Source organism: Cervus canadensis, chromosome 15 (assembly GCF_019320065.1).
Source record: "Cervus canadensis isolate Bull #8, Minnesota chromosome 15, ASM1932006v1, whole genome shotgun sequence".
Classification (NCBI taxonomy): Eukaryota; Metazoa; Chordata; class Mammalia; order Artiodactyla; family Cervidae; genus Cervus; species Cervus canadensis.
In genome coordinates, this window is record NC_057400.1 from 21,550,811 (window position 1) to 21,575,895 (window position 25,085).

Consider the following 25,085-nt stretch of genomic DNA (forward strand, 5'->3'; position numbering starts at 1 on the left):
AAATCTGTCAAATAGGACAAAACAATCATAGTTTAGTCACCAAGCAAAGTCAAGGACCTTTAGCTCCTTTTCATGGGTTGTAGATAAAATTCTGAGCCATATCCTATGAGCTGTCTTATAGATGCTGAAGCCCCCACCAAGTGGAAGAAGTTAACTACATGATGACCAGCCTGTAGCCATGACACAATGCAGAGAACTGACCTCAAGGAACTGGGGGAAAAAAAAAACTGACCTTAAAACTAAAGATTAACTGTGCTTACAATAACACAGGTCAGACCACTGCATGACCAATTTCAAGATGGCTGTCAGAGCTGAGTGTGCTGTTTCTGCAAGTAACCCACTCCCTCCAGCAATAAAAGCTCTTGTCCACCAACTGTCAGTGGAGGTGACTTGGCCTTTGGATAGAAGCCACCCACCCCAACTCCCTGCCATTGCTGGCATGCAAAATAAAGCACTTTTCCTTTCCACCAACCTTGCTTCTTTATTGGCTTTTGATCAGTGAGCAGTCAGACTTCGTGTTCAATTTTAAGAAACAGAGATCACATTCATATAACTTTACAATGTATTTTTATAATTGTTCCACTTTAGTTACTATGGTTAATCTCTTTCTGTGCCTAATTTATAAATTAAACTTTGTCATAGCGAAAATTTTAGTGCTATTCAATATTACCATATTGTGTATAGGAGTTGGTACTATCCTCAGTTTCAGGCGTCCACTGGTGGTCTTGGAATGTGTTCTCCAAGGATAAGCAGGATTACTGTAGTAAAAGGACTCAGGGCTGATTGCTTAGCCTCAGTTTAAATGAATAATGCTCACCAGATCATGACATGAGTCCAAGTTATTTTCTATGTTCCAACATCAGATAACACCTACAGAATATGGGCAGACTTTTGGAATGAACTCTCTAATTCTCTTGATTCATTTTCTACCTCTAACTAAAATGTTGCTATAATTATATTAACTCAAATTCTATCATAAATCTAAAGCATACTAAATCTTTCCACTCTAAACATTTACTGTTTCTCATTTTTACATGAAGGGAGACATGGGGCAACATAAAATAGTTACATCTCTACTCCAAAGAATTATACATTTTCAAATTTATTCTTATTTTAATGCCATGAACATGAACAATATAATTTTACTGAAAATGAGTCCAAAAAAGTTAACCTTTAGTAGTTTACAAAAAGAGAAAAAGTCACTATTGAGTGCTTTTAAGTACAATAAAGCTGAGATGATTTAATTATTCCATTTATGTTAATGAAACCATTCTCTGATCACTAATTATAATCTAGTTAAAAAAATAGTACTTGATGTACTTTGGAATTGTAGTATTTATCCATTCTGTAAGGTAATTAGCATTAAGAAGAGTAACATATTGGAACACAGCAATTTAAGGTGACAAAAATTGCTGGAATAAAAGCACATATAGTCCTTTGGAGATTTCTCACAGTACTTTTAATGAAAATTTTGATGGGCTATTAGTTTTCATTAATGGTAGTTGGAGTACTTAGAGAAGACAACTATGTGCTATACTTAGTACTGGGCAAATTGCCTGGATATATTTCATATATTACTGTTACTTTAATGAATAGTATTAAGGCAATTAGAAGACTGATGACTTAGAAAATTTAGGTGGTGTATTCGAAGTTCTTTGAACTAAGTGACACTGTTCACTGTACACTAAAAAATAAATTATTCCTTTTGAAAAAGTATGATTTGAAAGCAGAATCACTTAAAATACATAGCATAATTATAGTACATTTAAAATAGACTGGTTGTATATATTGAATTACAGAGAGAAATGCAATATAACAATTAAATCACTGCATCTTTTACTGAAAAAGTGGCTGTAAATATGATTTTGAAGTAAATATCATTTAAATCTTTTTAAATAATATGCTATTTGGCCAGCTTTTCATCATCTGTATTTTCTGAAGTAGAACATGCTTACATAATTCAGGTATAGACATGACAATACTAATTATATAAATATCTATTATAATTGCACTGATGATCATTTATATACCTAAGAGAATTAATATTTTTTTTCAAACCTTGTGATAGAAGGAATTATTTTTTCTGAACTGTTTTAAAAATTCTTCATTAAAATAATCATTCTCAAGCATTATATTCCATGTTTCACAAATGTTATGAATGTTTTCTACTGAGTAATATTTTATAAAGCCATACTCTGGTGTCTAGATTTTAATCTCTCAAAAAAACTCAAGCTTTCTTTAAAGAATATGATAATAATTTTTCTAAATTGAGATAATTTTCATTGGCATGATACAATTTTATAAACATAAATATTCAAGCTTTTAATTTTAGAACATTTGAAAGTAAAGCAACAAACTGTAAGTTCTACAAAGTTAAGTTTGTTCTAAATAACTATAATTAATTTCTTCATGTGACTGATTTATAGTTATTTCTATAAACATTAACCATAACAGCTTGAAATAATCATATTTACTAGAAGTTTCTCTTCTTTCTTATTAAAATGCATAATCATTAATAGCAACTTTGTATAAAATAAATTGGAAATAAAGCAAAACACATGGGGCAGAACTAATTTCATCATTATTAAGAATTTCAACACACGCAAACTAAAAGCTTCCCTTTAGAGAAATAAAGTTAATGTAGATGACTACTTTTAGCTAATATGCATAAATTAACTATATATTCTATTTTACTAGATTAGTTTAATGGCAGCATTAGAATTACCCACACATATCAGGAATTTTTTAAACATAGCATAGCAAAAGTTCCATTGAGGAGGAGAGTGAGGTGAATACCTAGAGCATTAAAACAAGCAAAAAATAAATAAATAAATAAAAACAAAAACTCACCTAAAAGCAAAAAGTATTTGAAAATATGATCCATAGTAAATTTGAATTTCCTGTTTTCTCTGTCTCCCTCAAATGTTCTTCCCCCAAGTACCTGAATGACTCACTCGACTTCCTACAGATTGTGCTCAGCTGCCATTTCCCATCAAAAACTTGCTGTGACCTCTACACATAAAATTGTGATTTTTCTGGTTCCTTTCTCCCAAATCAACTCTGCATTCCCTGTTCTTATGCCTGGGTTGAATTTTCTCTATTAGTGTCTTTTACCACCTGACAAACTTTATTTTACTTGAGTATTTGCTTTTATAGCTGACCCTTGGAGAACTCAGGAGTTAGAAGCACTGCACCCTCCTGCAAGTTGAAAATCTAAGTATAACTTATAGTGAGCTTTCTGACTATGTTCTCCATCTTTATCTGCATCCAAGATCTCAACCAAATGCATATCTATTACAGTAAATACTGTAGCATTTACTGTGGGGAAAAAAATCTCTGTATAAGTGGATCCATGCAGATCAAATCCATGTTGTTGAAGTGTCAAGGGTACACTATTTTCCCACACTAGGAATACTGACCCTTTAGTAATGGAATTGTTACATGCTGCATGCCCTGCTGTTTACCTAGCATTTATATGGTGCCCAGCTCAAAAGAGTCACTTGATAAAAGGTTGAATTGGTAAATGAATCAAAATTGGGACAGATAAGCACGCTCTCTGTATTATAAGTATAAACAGAAACATAAGAGAAGCAAATCTTGATTCTTTTTCATTAAGTTACATTTAAAAGCAAGAAAGAAAACATGAAAGAACTATATATCCCCTCCTTTCTCTGCCATCTACTCCTATCTTTCTCTCCAAGACAATTTCATACCAGCAGCTCTTACAAACACCAAGTGTTTGTTTTTATTCATATATTTTAAGGCTTTCTATTTTAATCAAAAACTGTGATAACAGGCCTACAGTCACAATATCAGGTTTTGTACAGGTGCTTGTTCTCTGAGGATCAGGAGTCTTTTTGGTATGAGCAAGTTTCTGAAATTCAGCTCTATCGACATTTTGGGACAAACAGTTCCTTGTCATGGAGGATTCTACTGAGTCTTGTAGGTTGTTGACTAGTATTCCTGTTTTTCACCCCACTTCCCTGGTGGCTCAAATGGTGAAGAATCCGCCTGCCATGTGGGAGACCTGGGTTCAATCCCTAGGTTGGGAATACCACCTGGAGCAGGGCATGGTCACTCACTCCAGTATTCCTGCCTGGAGAATCCACATGGACAGAGGAGCCTGGTGGGTTGTAGTCCACGGGGTCACAAAGAGTTGGACACAACTGAGCGACTAAACACAGCACAGAATGTTAGTGGAAACCCTTTCTTACCAGCAGCTGTGACCTCAATGTTTTCCGACACTGACAAATGTTCCCTGGTAGACAAAATCACCTTGGGTTTGAGAATCACTGGCATAGTGAGAAGAAATAAAACTCTGGAGGTAGACAGAATTATGTTAGAGATCTAGCTTTGACCTTGAGCCACCCACATTATTTTCAGAGGCAACACTGCAGTTTCAATATCTCTTTTGCATGGTTGCTGTGTCTATAAGCACTAATGTGTAAATTTAGACAGTAGATGCTCTCTGAACAATATTTACTGAGATAAACAGTGAAGCATAAAGAACACATGATTTTAAAAAATATATCTAAATTTTTAAAATAAATGCATGTGTGTGTGTGTCTGCATGCTAAGTAGCTTCAGTTGTGCCTGACTCTTTGTGACCCTATGGACTAGGGTCCACCAGGCTCCCCTGTCCTTGAGATTCTCCAGGCAAGAATAATGGAGTGAGTTGCCATGCCCTCCTCCAGGGGATCTTCCCCACTGAGGGATTGAACCTGTGTCCCTTATGTCTGTTACATTTGGCAGGTGGGTTCTTTACCAATAGTGCCACCTGGGAAAATAAATGCATACATGTGAAAAAAATTGGAGCATTCTGTATAGCTTTTTTAATGTAATTATTTTCAATTAAAAATGTATTCCAGAGAGTAGCTCAAATCAACATATAGATTTACTTCATTTTAATAGCTGCATAATATTTCATTTTATACGAACATTTCATGATTCATTTTGCTAGTCCTTTACAATATACATGAAGGTTTCTTCCCCCAGACTTTTCTAATTACAAGTACTACTGCAAAGTATATTCTTACATACATATCAGTGCACATATATCCTAGTTAACTATAGCTACAAGACAAGTTTCTGGAAGAAACACAAGCACTTTAAAGATGAAGAATCATGGATTAGAAAGCTTGCTACACTATTTACTAACCAGGTAACAGTGAGTGGTTAATTTAGGCTACTGAACCTCGGCTGGGAGCTCTGGAGTAAGCAGTGTTAATGGTCTCTTTCTCAGGGGACTGCTGTGAGAATTGCATGAGTTACAATTTGTAAATTAAATACTAGAATGCTTTATTTATTTAGACCATCAATTACTATCATTAAAGAGAATAATGCTGGTTAGGCCCAGCTGTGAGAGACTACCTTTAAGAGCTAAAGTTTTTGTTTTGTTTGTTCTAGAACTTATCACTTGTGTGTGCTTTGAGATAATTTCTTCTTCTTCTTCTTCTTCCATCAAGCTGTTTAGTTCCCTTGACAACAAGCATTATTCAATACAGCACTTCTTTCCTTGCTTTTCTACATACATATGTATATTAGAGTATGTGTCAGAAATGATTATGTTTACACGCTTACGTTATTCATTTTCTTCCCGTTTCAATTCAAACCCTTATATTTGAAAGTGTTTTCTTTTCACATTTATTTCAATATATATTTAAATTGTATATTATATTTATGGTTGTGACCATTCTGCATAAATATTTGCCTGCTTTGATTGAAAATATATTTTCATTTCCGTGGCACAAGTTTGGTGTGTATATGGTCATTGTTTTATTTATTCATACATTTTACTGCTACTTAATGAATGTACTCAGTGCAAAGCATCTTGTTGTGTCATGAATGATGCATATATGAATAAAATTTGGTCCCAAATTATGGAGAAATGAGACATGTTAACTCATTAGGAAAGACAAAATTCCATTACCTCTGAAAAATACAATGGGGCTCTGAGGAGGGAAAAATTTTAAATCACTGAAATATAATTAAAGTAGGACTTGAAGTGAATCCTAAAGGAAATAAACCCTGAATATCCGTTGGGAGGACTGATGCTGAAGCCCCAATATTTTGGCCACCTGTTATGAAGAGCTGACTCACTGGAAAAGACCCTAATGCAGGGGAAGATTAAAGAAGAAGGGCAGGAGGATAAGGGGACAACAAAGGATGAGATGGTTAGATAGTATCATCAACTCAATGGACATGAGTTTGCGCAAACTCCAAAGATAGTGGAGGACAGAGGACCCTGGGTGCTTCAGTCCATGGAGTCACAAAAAGTCTGACACCACTTAGCGAGGGAACGACAATAGATGAAGTAGACTTTGGAGGGACAGTAGCCTGCCAGGCTCCTCCATCCATGGGATTCTCCAGGCAAGAATACTGGAGTGGGTTGTTGCCATTTCCTTCTCCATGTCACCCATTAGGGTGGCTGATAAATATGGAAGGCAGTCAAAGAACAAGACAAATAGAAATAAATAGGCCAAGATCAGATACAGGAGAACAGTTTACCTTGATGCATTGTAACTTAGGGGTAGGGGGGGACTGAATGATAAGCAGAGTTAGGACAGGGAAGGCTTTTCCTGGCAGTGGAAACAGCACTCGACATGAGTCAGGATCTCTCAGCTTGAGTCTCAGAGGATTGGGTTTTCACAAATCTTCTTGACCCTGTTTGTTTATCTATAAGGTGGGATGGATAATGCTTTGGGTTTTAACAAAACTTATTGACCTTAGATTTCTTTTATCTATAAGGTGGCACTAGCAATAAAGAACCGGCCTGTCAATGCAGGAGACATCAGAAACACAGGTTTGATCCTTGGGTCAGGAAGATCCCCTGGAAGAGGGCATGACAACACACTCCAGTATTCATGCCTGGAGAATCCCATGGACAGAGGAGACCAGGGGGCTACAAGTCCATAGGGTGGCAAAGAGTTGGATATGACTGAAGAGACACAGCACACATAACGTAAAACTAATAATGTCACAAACAGCTTCTGGTGAATGAAAAGGAGAAAAAAACTACCATTTCAGAGTAAGTTCTGAGTGCTTATTCCAGCCTCTGAAATATTATGACCCGGGGAGGGGGTGCCACAGCAGGTGTGAACGTTGCAGGTCTTAATAGCTTGGGGACCAGAGATATGAAGAGTGGAAAGAAGTGAAAGAGTTGTAGTAGCCTAAATAAAATGTTAGTGAGTATCTAACTAGACTCTGAAAGGAAAACAAATAAAGGGGCAGAGCTATCATATATAAAAGGAAACCTGGCAGTCTAAGGATCAGCCACAGGTGGGGGAAGAAACTCATAAATAGTAAGAACCCCTTGGAACTAAGTTTCGTCTTCTTTTCACATTCAGACAGAGAGAAATATTCAGTAAGCTTTGATTAAAAATAAATAAATAAAAGGAAAAAATTGCCCTTGACATGTGAAGTGGACTTGCCTTGCACAAAACAGAGGAAATGACTTCTTAAGGTAGACTCTTAAAGTCAAGAATTTGCAAGTTATCAGACCTACCACCTTGTCATAAGAATGTAACATAGAATCCTTTCAGACTAATTTCAGTGTGAATCTGCAAGCGCTCTGTCGAAGGATCTTAACAAGACTAAATGCCCCAGACTCACAGCCTGTCACTTGCTATCATTTATCATGTTTCATAGATGCCATGACAGTTTGCTATAATAATTCATCTCAGGAAGTAAAGTAGAAAAAAAAATGTTTTGATAATTTCTGTGCACCAGTTTTACTTGATTGTTTATTGTGCATACATTTTTTACATTTCTATTATTATTTATAGAGTATATTTTAGATCTGAGGAAATTTACAAGCATGCAAACTGAAGGCTAGATTATGCTTTATTTTTAAAAAATTCTAACACATCATTACACCAAATTATGATTCTGAAAAGAATACAGAATCAAATAATGAATGTATATCATTGAGAAATTAGCAGTGCAAACCGAAGTGTTAGTATAGGTAGAGCCTAATTTTTTTGTCATTAAGCTTAGAGGTTGGTTGGTTGTTTTTTTTTTTTTCAGTCAGCAAAGAGACTAGATGATATGCTTTGCTGTAGAAGCTCCAGTGGGAACACTCATATCATTTAATCCCCAACAATATTAACACTGTATTTTCAAGCAAATAGATATGTCCTTCTCTGTTATTCAGCTGGTTCTGCAAGCATTTAATCTGACAGCCTTGATTTCCCATGGCAAACTATCCACACACTGGGAATTTTCACAGCACCTATTATGATGACTTTGATTTTTAAGTGAACTTCTGGAAACTATGAACAGATGTCCTTAAGGGCTACATTTAGTAAAGTCTTTCAAGGGTTCCCTAAAGGGCAAATGATTATTTTGTTAACATTGCTTTAAAATAAAAGTGTTCATAACCAAATTGAGAGAAGCTAACATTTTATGCACTACAGGACTGTTTGTTTCTGCTAAGAGAGTGAAAATTCACTCTCCTCACTGAAGAGGACCCTTTTTCTCCTCCCTGATCGATCCTAACAGTTGCCAAATTCAATGTCCTTCTAATATTTACATATTAAGCTTATTCCTGCAAATTGCTACTTGAAACAGATCAATAATATGTTTCAACTGTAGTTGGTAGCACTGAAAACTTCAACAGAGAGGATTTAAGTATCCACAGAAAATGTGTAGCTTTATTTACTTATTTATTTTGCCTTTACTGTTATTCAGTTTCTTTTATTATAAAGATAAGTTTGCCAATTTATTCAAGTGATGCTAAGAATCAGATGGTTGTTGAAGATAGTTACTTAGGTATTTATAAAAAGTAGAAGCCTATTTTAAAACAAGTAATTTAAGCAATCCTAGGTTGTAAACATCCACCAAATTCTCAACTAAAAGTCAAACTGAATAATTTTGCCCAACTTCTAAAAGATTAATATGAATTGTGATTTAACATAACTTTACACATTAATTTTATTTTTAGCCACAATTTTTATTGCTTCTGCTGTATACTTCAACTTAGATAATGGCTTATTTTAAACAATTTCCTGCACCCTGGGTTAATCTGTTGGTGATAAAATCATACACACTTTAAAAATTTTGTAGATCATATGGTCAAAACTCATATTTTTTCAGAATAGAAAATTAAGAATAGAATTCAGTAGTTGTCCCATATCCACTGCTGGTTAGTGAATACTAGGAACAGGAACCTAAAGTACATTTCTTTAATTGACAAAGTAACTTTAATGATCTCGAAGGGCCTCCCAAGTGATGCTAGTGGTAAACAACCGACCTGCCAATGCAGGAAACATAAGAGAGGGGGGTTCAATCCCTGGGAAGATCCCCTGGAGGAGGAAATGGCAACCCACTCCACTATTCTTGCCTGGAGAATCCCAATGGACAAACTATAGTCGATAGGGTCGCAAAGAATCAGACACGACTAACACGACTTAGAACGCACACAAGTGAAAGTGAAAGTCACGCCGCTGCGTCCAACTCTTTGAGACCCCACGGACTATACACAAGATAACATTTAATTCTGAAAGTCTATGATTTAGAGTTTCCCTGGTGGTCCAGTGGTTAAGACTGCACTTCCAATGCAAGGGGCCAGAGTTGGATCCCTGGTCAGGGGATTGGATCCCACATGCTGCAACTTAGACCTGGTGCAACCAAATAAATAAACAAATATTTGAAAAAAAATTGTCTGATTTAACCACATAAAGAAGGCTACTAATATGTGTGTGTGTGTGTGTGTGTGCATGCACTCACGCATGCACGTGCACATGCGTGGTAAGTCACTTCAGTCATGTCCGAATCCATGTGACCCTGTGGACTGTAGCCCTCTAGACTGCTCTGTCCATGTGATTCTCCAGACAAGAATACTGGAGTGGGTTGCCATGCCCTCCTCCAAGGAGTCTTCCTGATTCGGGAATTGGATCCTCATGTCTTACATCTCCTGCACTGGCAGACAGGCTCTTTAGTAACACATACACACACACATACACACTCCTTGACATTCAAGAAGAATTTGCTGTGTTAACTTTGGAATTCCTATCTATAAATACCGTGGTAAATCCAATTTCCAAAGGTCATATTGTACCACAAAATGAAACTAAAAAAGTAGATGTATGCTTGAATCTAATGGGAATGCTATATATGCAATGGAGTAACATATGAGCTAATGAATAAAAAGCTCACTGAGTGTGCACATGGGGTGGAAGTTTAAATTCAAACTCACACCTCTGGTAGTGTCCAGGACTCAAACTCTTGCCCAAGCAAAACTTGACAAATTACTACATGACATGTTTGAATGGACTGTATAAATAACACCTATGACTGAATAAGATGCTGACCATTAAATCCAAAAATATCAAGGATTTTCTATTCAGACATGCAAATTTTGTCAAGTTTTGTCAAGTTTGCTTGAATAATTCCTATGTCCTCACTTTTAGGGCTTCCCTGGTGGCTCAGATGGTAAAGAATCTGCCTGCAATGCAGGAGACTTGGGTTCGATTCCTGGGTTGGGAAAATCCCCTGGAGGAGGGCATGGCAACCCACTCCAATATTCTTGCCTAGAGAATCCCCATGGAGAGAGGAGCCTAAAGAGGAGCCTCTTCACAACCCTACAGTCCATGGGGCTGTAAAGAGTTGGACATGACTAAGCGACTAAGCACAGAACAGTCTCACTTCTATTTTAAATCTGTCCATTTCTCCCAGGTCTTTCCTGACTCACCCTGAAAGTATAAAATACAGCTAAGTTAGCATCCTGATAGTTCCTGAATTCCATCTTAATTTTCTCCAAATATTATTAAGCCTATTTCTGGCAGTACATTTGTTTTACTTGTGTATTTTCCTTTAAATCCATGAACTGATTTTTCTAACTTTCTCTTCAGTGTGGATACAATATATGCAGTCTGCTCTCAAACTGCATATGCTGTCAGTAAAGATGAACAGTATGTTAAATATAATCCATAAATAAGTCACTAACTCTAATTTTAATCAATAGTTTTAACCTCCTTCTCCTCATAGAGGCACTTAAGAGTGAATAGGAACTTGATTAATTTGTGGTCTCCTGCAGACACTAATGATCATGAAAATGCCAAAAACTATGAGAAAGGGGTGAATAAAAACAAACAAAAAAGTTCTATATCTGAAAACTAGCTAATCAATAGTTGAATATAACATAGCTGACTATACACTATTTGGAAACATAACCCACTTGAAAATCATGTAGAAAATGTTTTAGAGTAAACTTATATCATGAAATTGAAGTATATTTATAAAAGAAAATTCTTTTAAAAATTACTGTTAAATACTGAGAAAAATTATCTAAGAAAAATAAGAAGTAGACATAATTTTAGAGCTATTAGCTATTGTATTTGAAAGCAAAAACTATTATATTTGTTGTGTACATGTATGCTCAGTCACATCCGACTCTTTTCAATCCTATAGACTGTAGCTCACCAAGCTCCTCTGTCCATGGGATTCTCCAGGCAAGAATATTAGAGGGGGCTGTCATATCCTCCTCTAAGAGACCTTCCTGACCCAGAGATTGAAGCTGCCTCTCTTGCATCTCCTGCATTGGCAGAGGGATTCTTTACTCTTGTGCCACCTGGGAAGCCCTTTTTATTTGTTAGCTCTGACATTTAGGAAAAGACAATCAACAAAGTCATTTTTTAAAATGGGAAATAATTTGATGTTCAAAGTTCCAGGCTAGGTCAACTTATACTTGGTAACTGAAAAAGCATTTTATGAGTTTGGCTGCTTTAATAAATACTATAGATTGGGTAACTTAAATAACAGATAGAGGTAACTTAACAGATAGAGGTAACTTAAATAACGGTTCTAGAGGCTGGAAGTCCAAGATCAGGATGCCAGCACTTTCTTGTTGTATTCTCACACTGTTGAGAGAGATAATGAGTCTAGCTCTCTGGTTTCTTTGAAGGACACTAATCCTGGGAGCTCTAAAGTCATGACCTAGTTACTTCCCAAAGGCCCCTTCTTAATACCTTCATATTAGGGCTTCAACATATAAATTAGGGGGAATGCAAACATTCAGTCCAGAGCAAAAGGTAATAGAAGTCCTCATCAAACAGCCATTGTACACAACGTGTAAATCATTTCAGACTCACTGGAGAAAAAGTGAATCACAAACAACACTGCATTTGAACCATGGCCAACTTTAAAGATGTCTGACCTGGTAAATTATCAGACTCACCCACGAAGATTTGATATAATTAAATTCTTTAAAAAGATCTTTTTTCAAAACAAAGATTTTAAAACATAACATAAAAGTTGAAAACCAAATAACATCTAAAACAGTTTTTGTTGGTTCATATGGCATTCCTCCACTCTTCTTGGACATTCAGCCTAAAACCTATATTTTTATTCTTACTCATATACTTTTATAGCTCTTTACCCTGATTTTTTGTTTGTTTGTTTGTTTGCCTGTAACAGTTACCTATAATTCTGTGGGTTTTCTACCTTACTTATTGTCTGCCTTCCCTGCTTTTCTGCAACTTTGATGAAGTCAGGAGTCTTACTACCATATATAACAGTGCCTGCTATATGGTAGGCACTAATAATTATTTGTTGAAAGAATTAATGGAAATGAATATCCACTGCTATTAGGAAATAAATTCCACATCCAGAAGTTACATTTCCTTGTCAACAGTGAAGTAACTCAAATAAAAGGTTGACCTCACACTCATGTTTTTTATCTATATGTGCCTCAGGCAAAATACAAAGTCTGGTTGAATAAGACCATGAAAGATGAAAGGTTTGTAGGAAATCGTAAGTCCTGTTCATTAGAAGAGGAACCCTTTCTCCCCTGTAAATTAAATCAGCTCTATCAGGTTATTATTTTTTTTCGACAAGTCCCCTCTAACAGTACAGATGGGCACTAGCTGTCTTAATTTCATCCTCTTCACTCAACAATTCAATGTCTTCAATATAAAAGATGACAGAAAGAAGGTGTGGTACATATATACAATGGAATGTTAACTCAGCCATTTAAAAGAATGAAATAATGCCATTTGCAGCAACATGGATGGACCTAGAGATTTCATACTTAGTGACATAAGTCAGACAGAGGAAGAAAATATACCCTGATATCAATTATATGCAGAATCTGAAAAGAAATGATAAAAATTGAACTTATTTACAAAACAGACTGACAGACCTACAGAATGAACTTATGGTTACCAGGGGGAAAAGATTGGGGATAGGATAGTTAGGGAGTTTGGGACTGACAAGTATACACTGCTATATTTAAAATGGATAACCAACAATGACCTACTTATAGCATAGGGAACTCTGCACAATAGTATGTGGCAGCCTGAGTGGGAGGAGAATTTGGGGAAGAATGGATACGTGTATAATGTATGGCTGAGTCCCTCTGCTGTCCACTTGAAACTATCAAAAATTATTAATTGGCTATACTCCAATATAAAATTAAAAATTATATAAAATCTCAAAGATGTATGGGTATTACATGTTTAAATTAATGGGGAAAAAAAAAAAAGAATAATGGAACCAGAGATGGCAACTAACTGGTGTCTCTGAGTTGAATTAAGAACATAGAGGATTATTATAGTAATATTTTTGTTATTATTTGGTAGTTAGTTTTTTGGCTTATAGAGTATTATCCTTCATAATTAGCTTAAACAGTATGTTGGCCTGCATGGTATTTTTTTTAATGTGATTATGGACTAACATTAAAAATTGCGATATCCAAAAAATCATGGATTTCTTGCTTCTTGTGAAAAATGAAAGATCTGGCACAACTGGTTAACCTTCCTTATGGCAACAGTTAGTGGACCTGAGAGGTGTTCTACCTCAAGTGGTCCATTAGCTCTCTCCAGTTTTATCACACTTCCTGCCATTCTCAAGTAAGTCTAGATATTGAAGCCTAGACTCAGTTGTTACTTACAACATGTTGTGCTACTGTGCTTTTATTATACTATTTATTCATAACTTGCCTCAAATAAGTATTTGAGTCTGTGAATCTGTTCATAAATGAACGAGCTCTATGGATAGAAAAACATATGAATTAGTTATCTATTGCTGTGTAACAAGTTAACCCCAAAGCTTAGGGGTTAAAACAGTAAACATTTATTTTCTCACATGGTTTCTGTGGAACCGGAATCTGGGAGCCACTCTGTGAGTGGCTGGTGCTGGTTGGAATCTCTCCTGAGGTCGCTGTAATACATTGGCTTTGGATGTAGTCAGCTGAAATCTTGACTGTGCTAAGGGCTTCAAGAAGACTCCCTCATATGACTGTTGGCTAGAGGTCTAGTTCCTTGCTATACGAACTTCTCCAGAGGGCTGCCTGTGGGGCCTCATGACATGCCCCCTGGCTTTGCCCAGAATTAGTGACCCACGAGATAGAGGACAAGGAGGAAGGCTCATGCTTTTTATGATCTCATCTCCAAAGTCACACACCATCATATCAACCTTATTTTATTCATTAGATGTGAGCAACTAAGTCCAGCCCACACTCAACTGGAGAGGAGTTAAATTCTACCTCTTGAAAGAAGTATCAACGTATTTGGGAGACTCAGATGTAGCAGTTTTGGTCTTTGGGTCTTGCACTTGTTGACTCATCAAATAATTCCTTTCTTTTAATCTAATGCCCTACTATTTTACTTGATTTAATATTTCAAAGCTCTTTTCAGTTTATTTTGTATATACCATTCCAAGTAAACTTGGGGACCCCAAAGACTTACAAGATATAATATTTGAGATTTAAAAAACTGAAAAATGTGTCCAAAGAGATTATTAACTCAATTTTAGGAAAACCACTCCTAAATCTTAGTGAAATACAAACTTTAAGTTACTTACCATATATCACCTAAGTAGTCTGAGGAGCTGGCATATAACCAGTCACAACATATTAATAATTATTTTTTTGTTCCTGAATGTGTAACTTCAAAATTACTGTAGGCAAATTTCTTTGTAAACATTTGTAGCTTTAATCATCAGCAATACCCTGGATAGTGGTAAGTTTCTTTCTTTTTTATTGCCTTTTTTATATGACTATACTATTCAGTCTCAGCAGGAAGCAGGTCATCACCCCTTATACCAGACCCCAAGAAAAAGAGTAGAGAGGCTCTGAATGAAGAAAGGGGACTCTCAACAGAAGGGCAAATTCAAAGACAAGATAGGGAAGTTCAGAGAGTAGACATTGCTCATCTGCTTCTCTTTGGTGATGTCCTTTAAGTCCTCAAATTTTGCTATATCTAGTTGATGCACTGACAATATAGATATTAATAGGTTTTTTTTTTAATTCATTTTTTAACTTCCAGGGTTAATCAAATTATGGTGACAGGGGGAGGTACACATATATAACCATTCACTTGTTAAAAAAAAAAGTTAATTTACTCCAGGTTGGTTCCCATATGGCACTGATGTCATGTAAGATGCATACCACTGACCCAATATATACATAATGATTTCATCCAAGTTTTTTCTTTACTTTTTAGCAGAAAACAAAACTAGTTTTTTTCTTGCTAAAATGGACAACTGCTCCATTTATTGAGATTTTGTTCATAGCATTGAGTTCTGTAAGTTTAGTATTCATTTCCTACTCACAGCAGGGTTGGTAGCAATCATGTTAGCAGAAATAAATTTTTATAAAGCCTACATTTTTCTATAAGGTAATGATTTTTATAGTACATAAAGTATGTGATATGTATATACATTCACTGAAAGTCAATGACATCCCTTGAAATGTTATGACATATTTTTAACGTGCTTCCTCTACTTATTAGGTTCCTTGGCTATATTATTTGCCAGTGGCTTGATTTCATGAAGTTTATTGGAATTCAGTTTTTGAAAACATATTGTAGATGTTAATTTGAGAATTGTTGCAGTTTATCAAACCATTTTCAGAATTTAAACTCTTCCGTTTTTACTCAGGTGATTTAAACTATGTACAAATACACAAAAATCATTTTTTTCTTCTTAATTCAGTAAAGTCAGGTAATACAAACTAATCTTACTTTCTTATTGCTTTATGAGACAATTTTAAATAAATTTCTACTCTAAAATAACAACTTGTCAGGTATAATCCTTGTGTTTTTGTGTATGTATAAAGCATTTTCATGAAAGAATAATTTAAATCATTAGTCAATGATACTGTGGCCTTGTTTCTTCAGTTATCTGTGTATATCAAGCTATCCTTTACAAGCAGATATAAGATTTTACTTTATTTTGACAAATACTCATGGCCATTGCACTTTAGAATATTATACTAGAATATGGAAAATAATTGTTAAAATAATATCAATAATAATAATAATAAGCCAAGAATCAATAACAGTGAAGTTAGTATTGCTAATAGTCTCTGAACTGGATAATCTTATAAGTTTGTTTGGTAAGGTTAAGGAAAAAAGAAAAGAAAAATTCTCTTAGAAATGTGCAACTTGAATGTGCTTCTAGTGTTAATGGAGCAGTAACTTTTTAAAGCTTTTAATAGGTCATAATTAATTAAACCCAATCAATACAAGCATCCAAGATATAGAACCATTGTACTTACCCATGATAGTTAGGGCTGTAGCTTTTGTTAATTCTTCTTTCATTGTCTCTATTACTTCTAAATTACTGCCATCCAGGTTGCATCTATTTATGGTTCCATTTCCTGAACTGATCCAATAAAGCTTGTTTTCCACATAGTCTATTGATAGACCTGTAATTAAATGATACAACTTAACCATAATGGTAGCCACTTAAACTGTAATATTCACCTAGCACTGGATTTTGAGGAAAGAATAAGTTGCAAGCTCAGATTTTTGTCTTTAAAAATATGATCTGGCTAACAGGGAGATCCACATACTGTTTTAACTATTAGTCAAAAAATACACTATTATAACACAATGGTTATCTCTGTTGATTATCACAACAATCTTGTGACTTTAAGAGGAATGATTGCTTCATTTTACAGATAAGGAAAACAATACCTAAAACAGTCAAGAAATCTATTTGAGGCCACAGTGGGTAAGTGGACATTCCAGACATTTTAAGGTTTCTAATTCTAAATTGAGTGTTTTCTTTCTTCATTATACTGCTTTGTCTCAGAAAGCTTTACTGTGTAACACTTATTTGGGATACTTATTTTATTAATGAAATTTCTGATTTTTCCTTTACTTTCAGTAAAATCTACCTTAGAAAGTTACAGATTTAAAGTGGTGGTTTCCAGTACTCTTCAAGTAAATCCAAAGATAGAATTTCAGCAACTAATAATTTCATTGAAATGTGGCAATGAATTGAGCTCATTTAGGAGCTGTCATTGAGAAATAAACCATACAGAAAAGAAGTGAACCAAGCCAACGGCTTAAGACCATTGTCCCTGAAGGGTGTGTCACTGTAAGTTCGCATAATAGTAATTTATGAACAATTCCCTACATTATAGAGGCATTCTTGGTTTTCAAAAGTCTCAGGACATGTACATTTTGGTTGCCAAGGATATACATCTAACTAATTATAGGCATGCTCAGTAGGTTCATGATCCATGCACGTTATAACATGAAGTGTGTGGCTTCATGTTGGTGTTCTGTGACTCACAACTGTTAATACTTGTGAAAGAAGCATATATGGGCACAAAGCAGGCATACAATAAATAATCTGTTTCTGGGACCTCCCTCACAGAATGAAGTGAACAAATGACACAAAAAAATCCCTTCTCTATTAAAACAAAACAAAATAAAAAACCTAAGATAAAAAAAGGAAAAAAGAGGAAAGGAAGAAAAGGGAAGAAAAAAGGGAAGATGGAATAAAGAAGGAAAACAAACAGAGAGAATCACTGAGTTCAACTGCATGGAAAAAGTGATAACGTAACCTAATACTCTCAACTACAGTTAGTGAGTGGACCAGTTTTAATTAAGTAGCAACAATAAAACAAGTCTATACAACATGCAAGCTATTAACTGACTTATTGATATGTTTTCTTGATGAAAGTCTGAAAAGTTTACCAGGAAATCACAATGTATAGAATTAGACACTGCAGGGATAAAATTTTCCAAAAAGTATTTTATAAATACTGTAGGTCATTAGCTTTAATTACTATGACAGAATAATCAAAAACTACATAGTCATATTCTATGAGATAAGATTTTCATGGTGAAAGCCATACATCACTCATTTTTTTCTTTTTAATGAGAGAAAGTTTGGTTATTCTGTAAGTAGTTCCTAAGCCACCACCATATGTCTTTTCTAGTATAAATGAATCCTGCTTTAGACAGCTTAGTGTTCATAAGTGGTCTATTTTACCTTCTACTTAATTGACTATCTAAAGCATATAATTCCATCTTTAATTCAGCTGAAGCACACCTTTACAATAGATTTATTGTTCAAATATAACCCCAAAGTTTCTGATGCTGAATTTTCAACAAGAATCAAATTAACAAATTCTCTTTAGGTAAGATATCTATCACCCTAGATATTTCAAATTTAACTTTTCAATCAAGTTAAATCATCAGGGAATTACTTGCATTTTTAGATTGCTAAGGCTTTGTCTCTCTCTCTCTCTCTGAATCTCTTCTGAATTGGACTTTGGCATTTGCTCTTGGTATAAATGAAAGGTGATATAAGAAGTAGTCATAGGAAAGCCACTGTTATACTTCACAGGATATAGTGTCTGAAATAATGCACCACACTGTGACCTCTTTATATAAGGACCCATGGGAGGAATTTCTCTTAGGGCTCAGTGCCAGGAAGCTTTATGTGGAAAATATAAAATTGTAACTGATCATATTTCTGTCTTTGCATTGGCTGCAACGAAACCAAAGAGTCAGATTTGTGACCCATATCCAGCAATTGTAAAGCAACTGCATTTATACCACAAACTTCACTCCTGGCTTCAATAGACAGTTCTAATTTTCCTACACCTTGATTTTTAAAATTAACATTCCTGTCTGTCTCATCTTAGGGAATAATTTTAAGTGTCCTCAACCCCTATCAGAAAAACATCACTTTTTGCTTATTGACTATACCAAAGCCTTTGACTGTGTGGATCACAACAAAATGTGGAAAATTCTTAAAGAGATGGGATTCCCAGGCCACCTGACCTGCCTCCTGAGATATCTGTATGCAGGTCAGGAAGAAATAATTAGAAATGGACATGGAACAACAGACTGGTTCCAAATTGGGAAAGGAGTACATTAAGGCTGTATATTGTGACCCTGCTTATTTAACTTATATGCAGAGTACATCATTCCAGTTGAGCTATTTCAAATCCTGAAAGATGATGCTATGAAAGTGCTACACTCAATATGTCAGCAAAGTTGGAAAACTCAGCAGTGGCCACAGGACTGGAAAAGGTCAGTTTTCATTCCAATCCCAAAGAAATGCAATGCCAAAGAATGCTCAAACTACCACACAATTGCACTCATCTTACACACTAGTAAAGTAATGCTCAAAATTCTCCAAGCCAGGCTTCAGCAATATGTGAACTGTGAACTTCCAGATGTTCAAGCTGGTTTTAGAAAAGGCAGAGGAACCAGAGATCAAATTGCCAACATCTGATGGATCATCGAAAAAGCAAGACAGTTCCAGAAAAACATCTACTTCTGCTTTATTCACTACGCCAAAGCCTTTGACTGTATGGATCACAACAAACTATGGAAAATTCTGAAAGAGATGGGAATACCAGACCACCTGACCTGCCTCTTGAGAAACCTATATGCAGGTCAGGAAACAACAGTTAGAACTGGACATGGAACAACAGACTGGTTCCAAATAGGAAAAGGAGTACACCAAGGCTGTATATTGTCACCGTGATTATTTAACTTATATGCAGAGTACATCATGAGAAATGCTGGGCTGGAAGAAGCACAAGTTGGAATCAAGATTGCCGGGAGAAATATCAATAACCTCAGATATGCAGATGACACTACCCTTATGGCAGAAAATGAAGAGGAACCAAAAAGCCTCCTGATGAAAGTGAAAGAGGAGAGTGAAAAAGTTGGCTTAAAGCTCAACATTCAGAAAACTAAGATCATGGCATCTGGTCCCATCACTTCATGAGAAATAGATGGGGAAACAGTGGAGACAGTGTCAGACTTTATTTTTTGGGCTCCAAAATCACTGCAGATGGTCATTTCAGTCATGAAATTAAAAGATACTTACTCCTTGGAAGAAAAGCTTTGACCAACCTAGACAGCATATTAAAAAGCAGAGACATTACATTGCCAACAAAGGTCTGTCTAGTAAGGCTATGGTTTTTCCAGTGGTCATGTATGGATGTGAGAGTTAGACTGTGAAGAAAGCTGAGCACCAAAGAATTGATGCTTTTGAACTGTGGTGTTGGAGAAGACTCTTGAGAGTCCCTTGGACTGCAAGGAGATCCAACCAGTCCATCCTAAAGGAGATCAGTCCTGGGTGTTCATTGGAAGGACTGATGGTGAAGCTGAAACTCCAATACTTTGGCCACCTCATGCGAAAAGCTGACTCATTGGAAAAGACCCTGATGCTGGGAGGAATTGAGGCCAGGAGGAAAAGGGGACGACAGAGGATGAGTTGGTTGGATGGCATCACCGACTCAACGGACATGGGTTTGGGTGGACTCTGGGAGTTGGTGATGGATAGGGAGGCCTGGTGTGCTGTGATTCATGGGGTGGCAAAGAGTCGGACATGACTGAGCGACTGAACTGAACTGAACTGAGAGTACATTGTGCAAAATGCCAGGGTGGATGAAGCACAAGCTAGAATCAAGATTGCCAGGAGAAATATCAATAAACTCAGAAATACAGATGACACCACCCTTATGGAAGAAAGCAAAGAAGAACTAAAGAGCCTCTTGATGAAAGAGAAAGGAGAGTGAAAAAGTTGGCTTAAAACTCAACATTCAGAAAACTAAGATCATGGCATCTGGTCCCATTACTTCATGGTAAATAGATGGGGAAGCAATGGAAACAGTGAGACTTTATTTTGGGGAGCTCCAAAGTCAATACAGATGGTGACTGAAGCCATGAAATTAAAAGACACTTGCTCCTTGGAAGAAAAGCTATGACCAACCTAGACAGCATATTAAAAGGCAAAGACATTGCTTTACCAATAAAGGTCCATCTAGTCAAAGCTATGGTTTTTCCAGTAGTCATGCATGGATGTGAGAGCTGGACTATAAAGAAAGCTGAGCACTGAAGAATTGATGCTTTTGAACTGTGGTTTTGCAGAAGACTCTTGAGAGTCACTTGGACTGCAAGGAGATCCAACCTGTTAATCCTAAAGGAAATCAGTCCTGAGTATTCATTGGAAGGACTGATGTTGAAGCTGAAACTCCAATAGTCTGGCCACTGCAAGGAACAGACTCACTGGAAAAGACCCTGATGCTGGGAAAGTTTGAAGGCAGGAGGAAAAGGGGATGACAGAGGATCCGATGGTTGGATGGTATCACCGACAACATAGACATGAGTTTGAGTAACCTCTGTGAGTTGGTAAAGGACAGGAAAGCCTGGCATGCTGCAGTCCATGGGGTAACAAACAGTTGGATATGACTGAGTGACTGAACTGAACTGAACAACCGCTTTTTGGAAAGAGACGGTACATACTGAATATGGTCAACTCTACACTAACCCACAGTATCAGGACTTTTTCAACTAGCTGAAATTCTGCAGTTTCTAGACTCAAACTTAGGTTTTGTAAAGCAGTGACACGGAGCAAGGAATTTGCAGTTTTTGGGTCAGAGTTCCCCAGCTTCTACTACTATACATCTTTGTTCCTAGATTGTGAGTGCTGAGGGGAAAGGAACTGTGTGTTTGTGAGCTTTTTGTCTTTAGCATGGAGCATGATGCCTAGAGCAGAGAAACAATTCTAAACATTGAATAAAGGTATGGGTTAATTAATTAACTCCATTTTGAAATAAGTTGTCTTCAAGGAGTTCTGCCTAGTAAAGTTGAATTATCCCCACAACAATTTATTTTAAATATACTACCTATGTCCATATATTATGAAGACACGGATGAAGGGCAGTGATTCAATAGAGCTAGTTGGTACAGCTTAGATTTTTTATATCAGTATTAAAACAAAGTAGTTTAGGATTAATCATTTAAGGTTCACAGGGAAAAAAAAGGTAAAGTTCCTATTTTAACCTGTATATGTATTCACTTAGCCACCTACATATACCTTCTCTCCTGTCAGATATATTAGTTTAACCCCTGAATGCTCTTGAGCATGTTTATTTCCAGATATATACAATAGAATTGAAATATTTAAAAAATCCTACTATGAATTTAAGAAATTGGTGACATATGTTTTGATAGATTAGTATGTTTAGAAGTAAATATTTATAAATCTCAATATAAATATTTTTACACACAATTTTTAAATTGTGTTATTATGTTTAGGTCTTAGCAACACTGAAGAATTAATTGGTATCCTTCTATTGGAATAATTTCTGAATCAGATCTCTGTTTCAACAGATAAGTCATGAAGCAGTGAACACAGTGGTTTTGATGCAATTGAAGCTACTCAGTGCTTTTAGCATGCTAAGTCAATGGCCACGAGAAAACAGATCAAATGTGAGCATGCCTATAAAAGTGACCTGGAATGTACACAAAGAAATGTAATTATGTCTGCACTGGAAGATTCTCAGTGTGGGTGACTAAGACTAAAAAATCCTGAAAGGCCTCTAAGGTCTGTCTGAAGAATATGCCATTAGTGCATTACTAATGTACTCTGCATTAGAGTCATTTCTGCCAGAGATATTTATTTTTAAAATTATCTGGATCTGCTTATCAAACAGATAACCCAGACTCAATCATATAATAGGAATACCATTGGAAGAAATGTCATCACATAAATTGAAAAATCTTAATGATAAGGAAAAACTATCTTTTTACTTATCTTTTCTATTACTGAAAGGAGCAGAGATAATCCATCTGCTTTGATTCTAACACTCATTATTTGAAACCAAGATTTCCTTTAATTTATTATTTTGTTTGAACATTTTGATTAAAACCATCTTACTTTTCAATTTAGACAATATGGCTTGCCAAAATGATGTAATTGCCCTCATAATGGAAACATTCCATACATTGGTAAAAGAAATTAACACTATTAAAATAAATATAATTAACAATATTTTCCACATATCACTAAAAAAAAAGTCCCTTAAATTTTAAGTAAACTTAAAATTTACTTTTGTTACAACTAAGACTGAAAAGCTCATTTTTATGTGTCTCATCTCTTTTCTTTTTTATATGACTCAAAATACAGAGTATCATCAACTTAGAATTAAAACAAAAATGCAAATACATAGAAAAATTTTAAAAATTAAGGCTTTCTAGGGATAGTAATTATCTAATTTTTTCCATCACTTATCAAATTCAATTTCAAGATTTTCATCCCTGGCAGTCATTATAATTATCTGAAAAGCTACTGAAAATACTGATCCCATCCCCAGAAACTCTAATTTAATTGATTTATGTTGGTCCCAAGCATCAGTATTTTTAAGAAATTTCTCACAGTCATTTTAGAATATAAAATGTAAGGACATTTTTTAAACACAGCATAGTTTTATAATCTTTTAAATCTGAATATTTAAAAGGTTCAATGAGGCCTTTTAAATTTTGCTGGAAAGTGTATCGTGATGAGAACTTTGGAAGCATAGAAATACTAAAGATGTAGATGGGGAAAAAGACATACAGTGGATATTTCAATGTAGATGATTAACTTCAAGTCCTCTAGCCATTCATAATAAATAACACTGAAATCTTCCAAATATTTTCTTTGTAGCGTTATCTTCAGATAGTAGAACACAATCTCTTCCGCTTCTGGAACTGTGAAAGCTGTATAAACTGGCTATTGAAAACACATGAATAACGCTGAAATATTGTAAAGTTGCATCCCTTACAATACTTGCAGAATAATTATAATGTTCTAGATATTCCAAAATAGAGATATTTTCAGAGTTCACCAAAACAGGCATGATTATTCCTGAGGCAGAATTTTCTCTGAAACACTGAACTTTTAACTCCAAGGGAGCAAAGTTATTCCATGGAAAAGTAGAATATGATTAAGTGCCTACTCACCATTAGGCTATCTCAAGAAATATTCTCTTCTGAAAACACTTAGATTTTTAAGTTAAAGAATAAACATCCTGAGAAAGTCCAAAGTACTCTTCATAGTCTATCGCTGGCTTCTTTCAGAAGTAAACACAAATATAAGCTGCTACCTTCTAATCACCTTGTCTGTGAGGTTCGGGTTGATCTGACTATCAACCTATCAAGCTATCTGGTTAGGTAGCTTTTACCTGGCTATACACTCACTTCACAATTGTTAGCTGGTAGTAATAAGAATAATTCCCTCATAGACTAGTGTCTGACACATAGACGTACTTAACAAATGCTAGGTTTTTGTATTTCCTTTTAAGCTAAAATCCTATTTCTAAAATTTACAACCATCTCTCTGGTAATCCCTACAATTGATTATTTTGAGATAATTTAATAATGAAAAATACTCAGATTGTAGACTTAATCTGTAATTCAGTATTTTCTCAATTATACAGGTACGTCAAAATTAGAAACTTTGTTCTATAAAAGCCAGTAAAAAATATGCTTCAGTCTGGGACAAAATATTTGCAGTCCACATATCCATCAAAAGACTAGTGTTCAGAAAAGAAATCTCACAATTCAATAGTTTAAAAAAATCAAATTAGAAAATGGGAAAAAAATGAACAGAATTATAATAGAAGATATATGAATGAAAATAAGTACTTGAAAAAATAATGTTCAGTGTCACAAGAAAATGCAAACTAAAATGACAATGTGTATCAATACAGACAAATGAATGACTACAATAAAACTAGTGACAACAGTAAATGGTGGTAAGGATGCAGGAAAAAACTATCACTGACTCATTGCTGGTAGAAATGTAAAATAGTACAGCTACTCTGGAAAACAACTGGGCAGTTTCTTATGGAATTAAGCATATTATTACCATAGGTCCCACTATTTGAACTCCTGGGAATTTATCTCAGAGAAATTAAAACAGATATTTACCAAAAAACTTGTACATGAATGTTTATAACAGCTTTATTTATAGAAGTCATGAATCCCAGCAGAATCCTATGACCCTCCTGGTCACAAAAGCCTTTTCATGTCCCCTTCTCTGAGGGCAGGTTCAGACAGCTG

At 35.4% G+C, this 25,085-nt stretch overlaps 1 protein-coding gene across 1 annotated transcript in view; it reads right to left on the bottom strand.

Moving 5' to 3' along the window:
• Positions 1-25,085, bottom strand: part of LRP1B (LDL receptor related protein 1B) — a 2,049,143-nt gene that overhangs the window by 626,817 nt on the left and 1,397,241 nt on the right. Inside the window, exon 32 of the mRNA XM_043488135.1 lies at positions 16,496-16,645. Coding sequence (XP_043344070.1) covers positions 16,496-16,645 — 150 coding nt within the window. The remainder of the gene's footprint in view (positions 1-16,495; positions 16,646-25,085) is intronic.